At 48.0% G+C, this 12,949-nt stretch overlaps 1 protein-coding gene across 6 annotated transcripts in view; it reads right to left on the bottom strand.

Annotated features, from left to right (window-relative positions):
• Positions 1-12,949, bottom strand: part of CCR6 (C-C motif chemokine receptor 6) — an 80,937-nt gene that overhangs the window by 9,320 nt on the left and 58,668 nt on the right. For 5 of the 6 annotated variants that reach the window (XM_082405324.1, XM_082405323.1, XM_082405322.1 and 2 more), the window contains 3 exons: positions 5,414-5,551; positions 4,886-4,989; positions 704-1,255 (listed from right to left, as the gene is read on the bottom strand). Coding sequence is in view for 1 of the 6 variants with exons in the window: in XM_082405319.1 (XP_082261445.1) it covers positions 4,886-5,000 (115 nt within the window). In the remaining 5 variants the exon portion in view is untranslated. Of the gene's footprint in view, positions 1-703; positions 1,256-4,885; positions 5,386-5,413; positions 5,552-12,949 lie in introns of those variants that run through there. The other variant, XM_082405319.1, reaches the window with a different exon arrangement.

Consider the following 12,949-nt stretch of genomic DNA (forward strand, 5'->3'; position numbering starts at 1 on the left):
AAAAATAGATATTTCGTACCCTCTCGAATGAACTGAGAGTTAAATATATGTGTGGTAATTTGTTATGGAAGCAATAGAAAACTAAAATAATGCTCAATAAATGTAGCCTGTTAAAAGTAATTGATGTTTTATTTTTAGGCCAAATTATTGCAAGGCTTAGAATGATGTACGTGATAGTTTCATCAAGTCTACACTGATCAGACTTACATAGTAATTTTGAGTTGAGCTACGGAAAAAATGGCCAGCTGGAATCAACTGAAGCCAAGCGGCTATGGTGCAGCAAAAAAAATGGTGAAGAGAGACCCCCATGTGTCAGAACTGGAGATGTTCCACCTGAAAGGAGGGAGGGCCAGGTAGGAATGAGGTCATCAACTACCCGCAAGGTTGTCATTTGAAAGAGGGTCTAGGCTTACACGTCCCCGCACAGGGTAAGAATGTGCCCAGGGAGTGGAGACGGTATCCACAGGTTTGACTGACCATTAGAAAGAACATTTGAACCGTTTAGTAAGAATGGCACGCGCTGCCTTGGGGGATGGCAAACTCTCTGGCAGGCAGAGTGGTGAGTCCTTACAGAACACGAGTTGGGTGTGAGGTGGGTCAGACCTGCTGAATCAGAGTCTCTGGTGATGAGCTGTTTGGTGAGGAAAGGGTTGAAGCAGGTGCAACTCTCCCTTCCAGCTGGAGACACGGGGGCAGGACTAACCTTGACCGGCCTCCTTGGAACCATGCTAAGTGCATTTGCCTGTGGAGTCCCTGACGGAGAAGCTGTGAGGCAGACAACACCCTTGTGCCTGGATGTGGAGCGTGGGGGCCGCTGGAGCCCGGTCCACGGGAGGGTGTGGGGCACGGGAAAGAGGCAGCCTCCAGCTGTGCGGTGAGCGGGTAAAACCTGCAAAGCCCTGGGAGCAGTGTTTTCACATGTACTGCTCATAACACTTTGTACTGATCTGAAACCAAAACCCATGTTCAGTAAGCTGTATCTGATGGTTCGGGGCCCCTCCAGGAAAGCGATGTCACCCCGTGCCTATGCTTGCCTGTGTCTTCTGAGTCATCAGTAAAGTTGGGGGTGAGGTAAGCTCTGGAGTCCTGTGCATGTCCGCTGTGATCATGGACCATCTCCTTTCACACTGTCTCCGGGTTACTCTAATGCACATTTGTGTGTGAGAACTGTGGCTTCACCGGGAATTCCAGCATCCAGCAACTTAGATCATTGGAATTTAGATCAGCACTTAAAAGTGAGTTCCCGGGAGATGCTCTGGGTACAAAGAACAGCGGGAGAGAGGGAGAGAGGAAGAGCAGGGGAAAGATTGCTCTGGGGTTGAGTAGGATTGGGCAGCGCTACCACCTGCATCCTCCTCTTGGATATTTATGTCACCGTTTATTACCACGGCTCAGAGCCTTGCTGACCAACCACACATTCCCAACCTGCTCACTCACAGGAACTTTAGAGTCGGTGCTCTTTGGAAATCACTTTGGAAAAAGCTGACCTAGGGGAGCTATCCCTTCCTTCCTTCCTTCCTTCCTTCCTTCCTTCCTTCCTTCCTTCCAAGACAAGTATAAATGCCAGGCCCACATGCTGCCCGGTGGCCAGCAGCTCCAGGCTCTGTCCAGCGCTGGCACTGCCTGCCAGGGCAAGCTGGTGAGGGATATCACTAAGGCGAACAGATTCCCTATCTTTAGGCAGCAAGCTGGTCTCCACACCGGCCTCCAACTAGGAGTGTATCCACCACTCAGAAATTGCATGAAAGGAAAAGTACACAGGCCTTGCACTAACTCCTGATGTATTCTTTTCTCATCGTGGACATACTTAGAAATCATCTATTATTAAAAGATATATCTTTGAATGGCTTTTCTTCCGTTTATAGAGACACACAGTGATAAGTTGAACCTTCATATGACATTTGCATTTAAGATTTGAAACCACAAATATATTACTCTTTTAAATGAAAAGTAAATGTACTAAAGTCCCAAGATTCAATGTATGCATATGGTGAGAGCCTCTGCCTCTCAATTGTCACATTTCAAAGATTTTGTTACCACCCAGGAAAAAAAAGTGTTACTTCAAGGAAAACTTAATGTTACTTAATTAGATTAACATTTTTAACATAGTGTTTTAAATGCTAATTTACTTTTTTTTTTTTTTTTTGCAATTAAACAGTATGGCTTCCTAGTACCATTTTCATTAGGTACAATATGCAAAAGAAGGTATCTCAGAAACTAACAGCTAATTGACTGCTTCATTCAAAAATGAAAAGAATGCCCAATAATACATGTCCTAAAAATCAGAATGGGCCCCACGAGCGGGAGGCAAGGGTCACAGCCCACACCAGGCAGTTTAAGAAACTCCAGGCAGGGGGCTTCCCTGGTGGCACAGTGATTAAGAATCTGCCTGCCAATGCAGGGGACACGGGTTCGAGCCCTGGTCCGGGGAGATCCCACATGCCGCGGAGCAGCTAAGCCCGTGCACCACAACTACTGAGCTTGTGCTCTAGACCCCGCGAGCCACAACTACTGAGCCCATGAGCCACAACTACTGAAGCCCACGTGCCTGGATCCCGTGCTCCACAAGGGAAGCCACCGCAGTGAGAAGCCCCTGCACTGCAACAAAGAGTAGCCCCCGCTCACTGCAACTAGAGAAAGCCCGCGCACAGCAACGAAGACCCAATGCACCCAAAAGTAAATAAATAAAATAAATTAATTAAAACAAAAAAAAATATTAAAAAAAAAAAAAAAAAGAAACTCCAGGCAGTGGCCCTTCTCCCTACTCAACTGCTCTCAAATCCACCAGAGGCCGCCCCTGGGCCTCCACTTCACAGAAGCCACTCCTCTGTTCTTTGAGGGCTTTGGAAGCCCTCTGGTCACATGCAGAGGACCAGGGACAGGCAGAAAACCGTTTAGGTCATTAGTAGCCAGCGTCTTCACTGGTATCAGTTGACCAAGGACAGCCTCTCAGGGTCTGTCTGTCAATTACTGGTCTGCTCTCTGTTCGGACCAGGAGTGGGTGGCAGCAAAAAGGAAGTAAGATCCCCAAGAGAAGAGAAGAGGTGGCTGAAAAAGCAGAAGGGGGTGGGTAACAGACCAACTTCAACCTTTTTGTCCATTTGGCCAAAGGCAGAATCTACCCAACAAAATTAAATACAGGGAAAACATGAATAATTTTAACAAAATATTATCAGCAAGGAAACTGTGTTAACATTTTGATTTAAACAAATTTAATAACAAGTTTAACAGTTTGTTAAAGTTAAAGCAGAATATTTTAAATCTGTGTTTATTTTCATAAATAGTGATGGCCCACAAGACAAGAAACAAGAACTAAATGTGTATGTGTGTGTGTACATATGTTGAGTATACGTATGCACATGCATACACGTGTGTATGTAAGGTGTATGCATGTATGTGTGTTACACTGTGTGTATAGGCATATGTATGTATGTCGTGTTGTGCATTGCGTGCATGTGTGTGTGTGATGTGTGTGCATGTATATATGTTGTGTGCACACATATAGTCAGTCATAGGTGTGTATATTATATACGGGTGTATGCATTGCATGTGTGTATGCGTGTGTATGTTTGTTGAGTGTGTGGAAAGTGGGTGTGCACGCTTTAAATTAAGTTCTAATTACATACTGGGTATTGGGATCACTGCTTTACATCTATTATCCCTTTTAGCCTCACAAAAACCCTCTAAGGTAGACTTATACCCATTTATAGATGGGAAGACTGCAGTTCCTCTAGGGCTGTGAATTAGAGACCTAATTCACCTTGTCTCCAGCAGGTCTTACTGAAGGGCTACAAAATTCCCACAAGATCTTAAATAATATGTTTATTTTAAAACGATATGTATATCAGAATCTCACATACTACAAAAGTAAGTATTCAATAAATGTAGGTTCTCTCAATTCATTTGAACCACGGGTGTTTTATCCTTTTTTAGATGAACATCAGTGGAGCTGAAACTCTAGTCTGGCTTCCTTCTGCTTTTGAATAAGAGTGGTTAAGAAAGAAGCCAGAAGGTTTTTTCCAGTGATTGGTATATAGGTTTATATTTTTTTTCTTTTGGTTCCTTTTGCTTCTTTAAAAGCTCACTTTTACGTTTTCTTTTTCATTACAGAAATTATATTTCATATCTCTAATCATTTCCAGAATTAGTGATTAATTAATTCAGACCTTGCATTTGTTTCTTTACTGATCTCTGCAATAGCTATTTTCTGCAACTCCATAGGCTTTGGATGGAACCTACGGCAGACTCTTTTAAAGACCACTGCGCATTCTTTTATGGTCATGAGACACTCACTCGACAATCATTGTGGCATTTGCAGCCATTATCAGAGCTTTTCCTGTATTTCACTGAGTCTCATAAAAGTTTCCACCCCATCAATTTCTCTTAAATGACTGCCTGAAAAGCTCCTTCGCCACCACTCTCCAGCTATTCGAGATTCTCACTCATCATCTTTCAGTGCATAAATCCCCTATTGCATGGCTGCCAAAACATTATTTTAGCTCAGGTTCTAGCTCTGCAAACTCTTTATGTACTTACTTAAATAAAGAATTGCTCTCCAGACAGGTGCCCCCCGGACTTTTCCCCTATGAAGCAATGCCCGAACCATCGCCCAAGCTCCAGTTCGAGGCAATTAGAATGAAATCACTTCCAGTACATTTAGAGGGAAAGCGAGCTTCTTGAACACACAGTACTATTCCTAAAACTATTAGGACAGTGTATGTGTGAAAGTGAGAATGTTTTACTAAGTGTAAACACAGGCAACATGCCAGCATTCTGGAATTCTTAAGAGTAAAGCAGTTCCATGTCTAATATTCCTTAGATGTGGGTATCAGAGAAGAAAATAATACACTTTTAAAAGGAGTCGAGGGGGCTTAGCAGGGCTCACCTTGAGAAACGCCGTGATCCAAAGTGCCCAGTTCGGTTACACGCCCCTCATGACACCCCAGGAACGCACAGCACCAGTGTGATTCTCTTAACCAGATGCACTTTCTAATGGTCATTAAGAAAAAAGCAGTGAGAGACCAGAATTAACCAAAAGCAAATCGCTGAATTACCACTTCCTATGTAAAAGGAACGCCTATTTGCCCAAATACAGATGGTTAGCCATCTATATCCTGTAGGTTATAAAATAATCATATGACTCCCTGGAGCTGGTGGTAAAGTTGCTGAGAGGGGAGGGACCTGGGTGCCGTTATCTCCCAGAAGAAGGACTCTGAGCTGCCCTTCAAGGTGTGGCCACGAGTCCGTGCTCCAACACTCACTCCGTCTCCTGGTCAGTTACCTCTGGGAGCAAGGGCACTTTGTGGGCTGCCTGGAAAGACTGAGAAGTATTGAGAAAGGGCCGTGTGAGCATTGTGGTTACTGATGCAGCCTCTGGAGCCCCGAAAGCTGTGCACCACAGGGAGGTACTGACCTTCTGCACCCCTCATTCCCTCCTCTGTACAATAAAGACCATGACGGGGCAGCCTCACAGTGTCACGGAGGACAGCAGCCTCAGTTCATGTGACGCTGGTAGGACAGCGCCTGGAGTGGGGTAGCTACTCAATAAACACTAGTTTTTTGGGGGGATAAAAAACGCAAGTATTACTATTGTATCACTTGGGATCAAAAACACCATGTGTGGTGATGGATATTAACTAGACTTGTTCATTTCACAATACATGTAAATATCCAATCATTATGTTGTACACTTGAAACCAATATAATGTTATATGTCAATTATCTCTCAACTTAAAAAAAAGAAACGTGTGAGACGCTAAAAAGCTGGGCACTTGATTTTTATGAGATGGCAGGTGACAGATCTAACAAGTCCCCTGTCATTAGGTATAGCAGTTGATGGAAGGAAAAGCAATTGATGGGTCATTTGGAGACCTCATTTTTGGGTGCAAGTGATTAAAAAAAAAAATGACAGAAAAATAAAAGAAAAAGAATTCTGGAATCATAAAAGTGTTCACCATGATGTAGTGTGTTGTTGTGATTCAAGTCTCAGGAAATAGTTTTATTTATTTATTTTTTTCTTATAAATTTATTTATTCATTTTTGACTGCGTTGGGTCTTCGTCACTGCGTGCAGGCTTTCTCTGCTTGCGGCAAGCGGGGGCTACTCTTCATTGTGGTGCGCGGACTTCTCATTGTGGTGGCTTCTCTTGTTGCAGAGCACGGGCTCTAGGCGCTCGGGCTTCAGTAGTTGTGGTGCGCGGGCTCAATAGTTGTGGCTTGCGGGCTCTAGAGCGCAGGCTCAGTAGTTGTGGCTCACGGGCTCAGTTGCTCCGTGGCATGTGGGATCTTCCCGGACCAGGGCTCGAACCTGTGTCCCCTGCCTTGGCAGGTGGATTCTTAACCACTGCACCACCAGGGAAGTCCCAGGAAATAGTTTTATAAAAAGATTTATAGCAAAGTTTTAAGCAAAGATCAATTAAAAGCAAGACCAGGTTGACTGACATGTTCCCTCCTCCTTTCTCTTTAGCTTCCTTTCTCTTCCTGGGTTGAGCAAGCTGCCCACGGCCCACCCTCTGCTTTGTCTTGACTAAGAGTTTGTCAGGGGTCTCTCCTTCCTACAGACCCCAGAACGCGGCTTGTCCCCAAGTCTGAGCAGCACTGAAACGCGGACCTGTCCCCTTGTCAGCTTCTCTGGGGAATCGTCAGAGCACGGCGGGACCCTCTTCCTGGCCATTGTGGGTCATTTCCCTGCAAAGTTTCTGTTCATCCCTGTCTCCTTCCCCGACCCTACAGAAGAAAAGCCTTCTTCTGTCTGACTTTGAGATGCTTGCCGACCTCTGATCCCAGGGTCCCGATGTTGCAATAGTCCCGTTCCCTCCCTCACAATGATCCTTTTGAATGTCGTTCGCTTCTTTCCAAGTCCTGACTTGTTTTTCTCGGATGGAGCTTACGATTCTGCATTGACACGGGTGTCCCATCCCTTCCTCTGTTTGAAAAGAGCCCCCCACGTGACACCCCTCGGGGTGGCTGACCTGGGCCGCTGATCTCTGGATGGAGAGCAAGGGAGTGTGTCTTTTCTGTCCTTCCCACTGCTGCCCGTCACATCCCCTGCTCCCCATCACTGCCCACCCCCTCCTCCGAGGTCCTGCTTCTTGCTTTGGGTGGAAGCTGCTGGAAGGGCTGCCTACCAGGCCCCAGGCTCCTGGCAGAGGAAAACACGGGCCACCTCGGGAGCTGGGGGCACGGGTGTCACGCACACACCTTTTCTGCCCGTTCCTTCTGAAATCCCCTTTGATGGTCTTGTTTAGCAAGAAGGTGGGAAGGTAAACCCTTTTGCAGCTCATTATCACCTTAGAACTGGCCTGCCTAAAGCAAGAAAAACAGATGCTTGACTTCGTTGAGGACCAAGACAGAACAGCGAGTAGAATTCAGCCTGTTGAGGAAAGCGGCACTGTGAGGCCACAGGACGGGCCAGGAGGCCCCGTCGTTGCTCCCTTCCTGGAGCCACGCGCTTCGGCACCAATGCTCGCCCGCCTGCCAGAAGAGGGCAGAGGCCGGAGCGGGAGACACCCCCAGGAGGGACCGCCGCCCCTCACACGACTTCTCTGCCCCCAGACGGAGGAGAATCCGCAGAGGATTTGGCCCTGGCCTCTGAGCAGCTCCAGCCCTGGGCCTCTGGCCTTCCCACCCGGTCCCCGCGGCTGCTCCTCTGTGGGACTCCGGGCCTGTGTGGTCCTCAGACGTCCTTTGCCCCAGTACTCCTTCTGTACTTCAAAGTAAAATCCAAACTGCATGTCATCCTTGGGAAGCTCAGACCCATTTTGTTTTCTCTCTCTAGGAAATGTCCCATGTTAAAGGTCCTGGGAGCTCTCACCCCATTTAGATAAGACGCTGCTCATTTGCATGACACTGTGAGGGATGCAAAAAGCAAGAAGTACACAATACGGGGATGCATTTTATATAAACAGTTTCCAGTCTGAAAGTCTGACCGTAGGTGCGAAAAATTCATTCAGAACAAAGTCCAGGGACAGTTTGGCAAATTAACATCCCGGCCAAGTCGGAAGTGCTTTACACTTTGCGGTGAGGCTGTGGCTGTGATACTCGTGTGTAGTTCTGGGCTTCCGGGGGACCCCTCATCTTAACTGCCGGGGTTCACCCCTGGGGTGTGGAAAGGCACCTCCTCCAGCTGCAGGTCCCTGTTTAATTAGAAGGAAAGGGAGTCTTGGGCACACAAGCACAGCTGAGAATACAAGTGGGTTCCCCTAAGAAGGAAGAAGAATTTAAAAGGAAAAATAGGAACTTGAGAAATCTGTGTACATTATGAACAAACACATGTTTTCATTATAAAAGTTAAAGTGATTTTAGGCAACAATTTCATAAAGTTTTTCAATCAAATGGACTTCCTCACAGATGATATTGAACGTTCCTTTAAGGGACAACAAGGTTTTTTTTTTAATTCTTTATTTATTTTAATTTATTTATTTTATTTTTGGCTGTGTTGGGTCTTCATTGCTGTGCGTGGGCTTTCTCTAGTTGCAGCAAGCGGGGGCTACTCTTTGTTGCGGTGAGTGGGCTTCTCATTGCGGTGGCTTCTCTTATTGTGGAACACGGGCTCTAGGCACGTGGGCTCAGTAGCTGTGGCGCACGGGCTTAGTTGCTCCGCGGCATGTGGGATCTTCCCGGACCAGGGCTCAAACCCGCATCCCCTGCATTGGCAGGTGGATTCTTAACCACTGCGCCACCAGGGAAGGCCCATAACAAGGATTTCATACATTTTCAACTTTGTGGATAATTTCCAAAGATGCATGACAGCCGGATGACCAGTATCTGCTGATGCGCTTGTGGCGGATAAAGCTGATTGCCTTTAGCATTTCAGAGGACCTCAGCCCTCACTGATTAACAGTTCCTGTGTCTGATATTTGCCGGCCACTGTGCAGGCCCAGCAGATGGTGGTTTGCAGGGTTTCTGAGGGACACACTTGAGTCTTGGTTTGGTGGCTGGAGTGTTGGGATCTCGGGGACCTGGAAAATGAACCCAGCTGATGTCGGTGTTACCTGTATCTTAACGAGATGTCCATTTCGTGTGCTAGGTAGTCTTTGGAGACCGCCAGCTTCAATGCCTTTTCTTCTAAAACAAGCATGCGGCTCACGTGTCAAGAGGTAAAATCTGTTTCCCTCTTCTTCGGTCCGGATTGGCCTTGCTGACTTGCTTGACCAATAGTTATGTCAGAAGCAGTGATCCGGGATTCCTGAGGCTGGGTCACAGGAGCCCTGCAGCTCCCCACTGGGCTGTGCCTCCTTTGGAACCCAGCCTCTGTGCTGGGCTGAGAAGCCCAGACTCTGCAGAGAGGCCACGTGTGGGCAGCGTGCGGAGAGCTCCTGCTGAGACCTCAGACAACAGCCAGCCCCACGGCGCCTTCCGACCACTCGGGTCCCAGCCACCCTCTGACTGTAGCTGCATGACAGGCCCCTCCTGAGAACCACTCAGCTGAGCCCCGCCAACCCCAGAGCCTTGAGAGGTGATAATAAATTGTTGTTTTGAGCCACCACAGTTGGAGGTCGTTTGCTGAGCAGCAATGAGTAACGGGCGCCGTCCTCTCCTCTTCAGCTTGAGCTCTAATCCTCTTCTGAAGTAACGAGATGTGTTACAAATAACAAAAATCAAAACTAAAACGGACTTTGTTTAAAAAATATCCTCCCCAAGAAAGCCAACAGTTAGAAGAGGTGCTAGAAGTGGGGGGAATAAGAAATCTAAGCCAGCGATGCTGTTGGAGAGATGAAGACGGGCAACTTTAAAAACAGAATATCTCATCCAGCAGCGGCTTGGGTCTGAGCCTTGTGGTTTGGCTTGGTAGCTTTTCCTCCATATAGAAATACGGAAACGCTATTCATCAAATTCTGCCAGCAAATTCCCCAGTAGGGACAAAAGTGCATTTTACAGAGGGAATTATCAACCATGCTGACCCCTTGTATTTTGGAACTGACAAAGATTTCGGGTTGCACAGCCTTCGTGTTCAGGGCACATGCTGTAGCTTTGGGCCCGCACAGTTTGATACTCTTTTCCACTCTACACGCTAAACGATCCAGCCTGAACATTGTACTGCTAGAGAGTCAGGGGCACACCGATCTCCTTTGCCTGCTGTAAATTAAACTTTCAGATAGCTACCCTGTGCTCTACACTACATACAGAGACGCGTTAAAGTATGTGATTTATTTCCTACCTTTAAGGGACTTCCACAGTTGCAAAGGTGAGGCACAAACACATGACATTTCAGGCAGTGAGTGCAAGGCTGTGAGTGATGCTTCACGGTACTGAGAATGGGAACAGCTTAAGGAGGCATAGAGCGCGGTGCCTGTGGGGAAGGGGCCAGAGCTCAGCCGGGAGAGCTGACCCACTGGCCAGGTAGGGAGGGGGCGGGGGGCAAGCAGCAGGGCAAAGGCGTGGTGGCAGGAAAGCCCCGTCCTGGACCAGCCTGGGGAGCAGTGGAGGGGCTGAGCTGCAGTGGGAAGTCGAGGAAGGCTGGCCGAAGAGCTGGGACTTGGTCTCAGTGACAGCGCAAAGATGTGGGCGTTCTGTGAGCTGTGGAGTGACGGGGAGCAAGTTCCCAGCACCGACGTAGACAGGGAGCCGTCCAGGAGGGAGGCAGCCCAGAGCCCAAGAGCGACTGGCAGGGCTGATGGCTCACAGCCAGGCGTCTCGGCGTTCCCCTCGCCCTGCTCTGTTCAACTGCACGAGAAGCCTAGAGGGTGCTGGTGCTGTCAAACCGAAACTCAGAAATAGAGCAACTTCCTCAAGTTCACGCATCTCATAACTTGAGGAGCCAAGACGCAAAGCCATGTCATCTGACCCTGAAGTTTATGCGTTGCTGGGATAAACGTGAAGAAGAAATGATGTTTTGAAAAATCAGTAAAAAGCAAGAGGAAGAAGGAATTAAAATGATGTCAGATTTTCCACCTCAACAGAAATAGGGAAATCAGAACTGGAAACTTATTTCTAAGTTTCTAACATAGTTCTAACCAGAGAAGGTATAGAAGCTGACATAAGGGGAAGGAAATGAGATTCATTTAAGGTACATGGAGTGTGAGGGGACTGAACTACTGTGTAACTGGAGAGTCTTGACTTTAGATCTGGGTCAGCCACGTGTTGGCCATTTTTGAAATTAATCCCTGGGTGTCCGTCTCCTCATTAATAAAATGAAGCGGAGAGATTTGTGAAGGCTTCAGGTGAAGATTAGAGACACGGGAAGTGCAGGTCTCCCGCATGTTTGGTACACACCCCCACAGCTGGCCTCTCTCCCCTCCTTCCCCTCCCCTCCCCCTCCTCACTCTCTTCCTCCAACCCCTCCCCCCCGCCCCTCCTCCTTCTCCTTCTGTCCTAAAGAGGAGCTCTAGCATGAGACGCAGGGAGAGTTATGCCCAGGAGGCTGTAACTGAACTCAGAGATGCAGATGAAAGCTCTGGGAGCTTGCACTTAAGCACAGGAAGCAGGAGAACAGATTGAAGTGAGGAAAAAAGACAGAAAAGAAGTGGCCAGAAGAATAGGTCACTTGAAATTAATACAGTGTTATTGGAGCGAGGGAGAAAAGTGCTTGAAGAAAAACCTGCGGAGTAGAGACTCTGAGGGCTGAAACTGACCTTTGGATTTAATCACTAGTATTTACAGTGCTCTTGGAAGATAAGCTTTCAGTATGAATGTTCAAGTGAAAGCTTTACCATAAGGATCTAAGACGATAGTGTGGTCTCAGGAAATAGAAACCACAGATGTAGAAAAAAAAACTTTTTAATTGGCAGTGGTAAACAACAAGTTCCTACTGTATAGCACAGGGATCTATATTCAGTATCTTGTAATAAACCATAATAGAAAACAATATAAAAAAGAATATATACGTATAACTGAATCACTTTGCTGTACAGCAGAAACTAACACAACATTGTAAATCACCTAGACTTCAATTTAAAAATGCATAAATAAAAACAAAAACTAAAACAAAAACCAAAACCTGGCAGTAAGACTCAAAGAAGTAGAATGGCGTTATGGAGGGCAGCAGGCACAAGTGAGGTTTTATTTTTTGAGCCCTGGGAGCGAGCAGACACCACTGCTGACCCCCACTCCACACCCCCGGCCCACACCCGGTTTCAGCTGTGATGTGGGAACAGAGACTGCCTCCTGCACAGTCCCCATCTCAACCCCCAAAGCGCCGGTCTCCTGACTCCAGGCTTTGCCGCTCAGCCTCAGGCACAGCCCAGGAGTACAGAGGCGCTGGTGGCCCCTGATGGACCAGCAAGGGGAGGGGAGTCAGCCCTCACGCCACAGAGACGGGAGCCAACGCTTCACGCCAGCATCAACCGCCCAGCCCCCCCACCCCCGCCTCGTGGGCTGCCAGGATTAGGGTGGCCAACCGTCCTGGTCTCCCAGAATGCGGAAACCTCAGGGCTCAGACCACGGCTGTCCTGGGCAGACCAGGATCTAATAGAAGTCACGGCACTGAGGACCGGGGGCGAGGAGCCCTTCTACTCGGCCATGGTGAGGGCAGAGCGTGATTAGGGAGGTGAAGGGGCCTGGAACCAGCACACACCAGGAAGGAGGGGGTCGAGAGGGGACCTCAGAGAAGATGCCGCCTTCAGTGTGTGAAGAAAGCCAGCAAGGAAAAGGAACGGCCTTATTCTCCACTGTGCCAAAAGGAGGATGTGGGCCAAAAGACATGAGGGTGGAAGGAGGTGGTTTCAGTCGGGAGGAAGGAGGGATTTTGAGGTACCCAGGCTGCCCAGCCATGGAGTGTGTGCCCTCCTCCTGCTGATTTCCCCAGACACGCTGTGGAGAGAAAGGTTCTGTTACCTCGTGTGCCAGAGGAAAGGGGGTTAAACAAAAAAGATTAACCCAGTCTAAAAAAGGAAGCTCTGGGAGGTGGTGGAAGGAGGGAAAAGCTGGGAGGAAGGAGTGATGGGGTGTGGGGGAGACTGTGTGGGGGAGGGGTGTGGGGGAGGGTGTGGGGGAGGGGTGTGGGGAGGGGT

This window comes from Balaenoptera borealis (assembly GCF_965194805.1).
Source record: "Balaenoptera borealis genome assembly, chromosome: 9".
In the NCBI taxonomy this organism is placed as follows: Eukaryota; Metazoa; Chordata; class Mammalia; order Artiodactyla; family Balaenopteridae; genus Balaenoptera; species Balaenoptera borealis.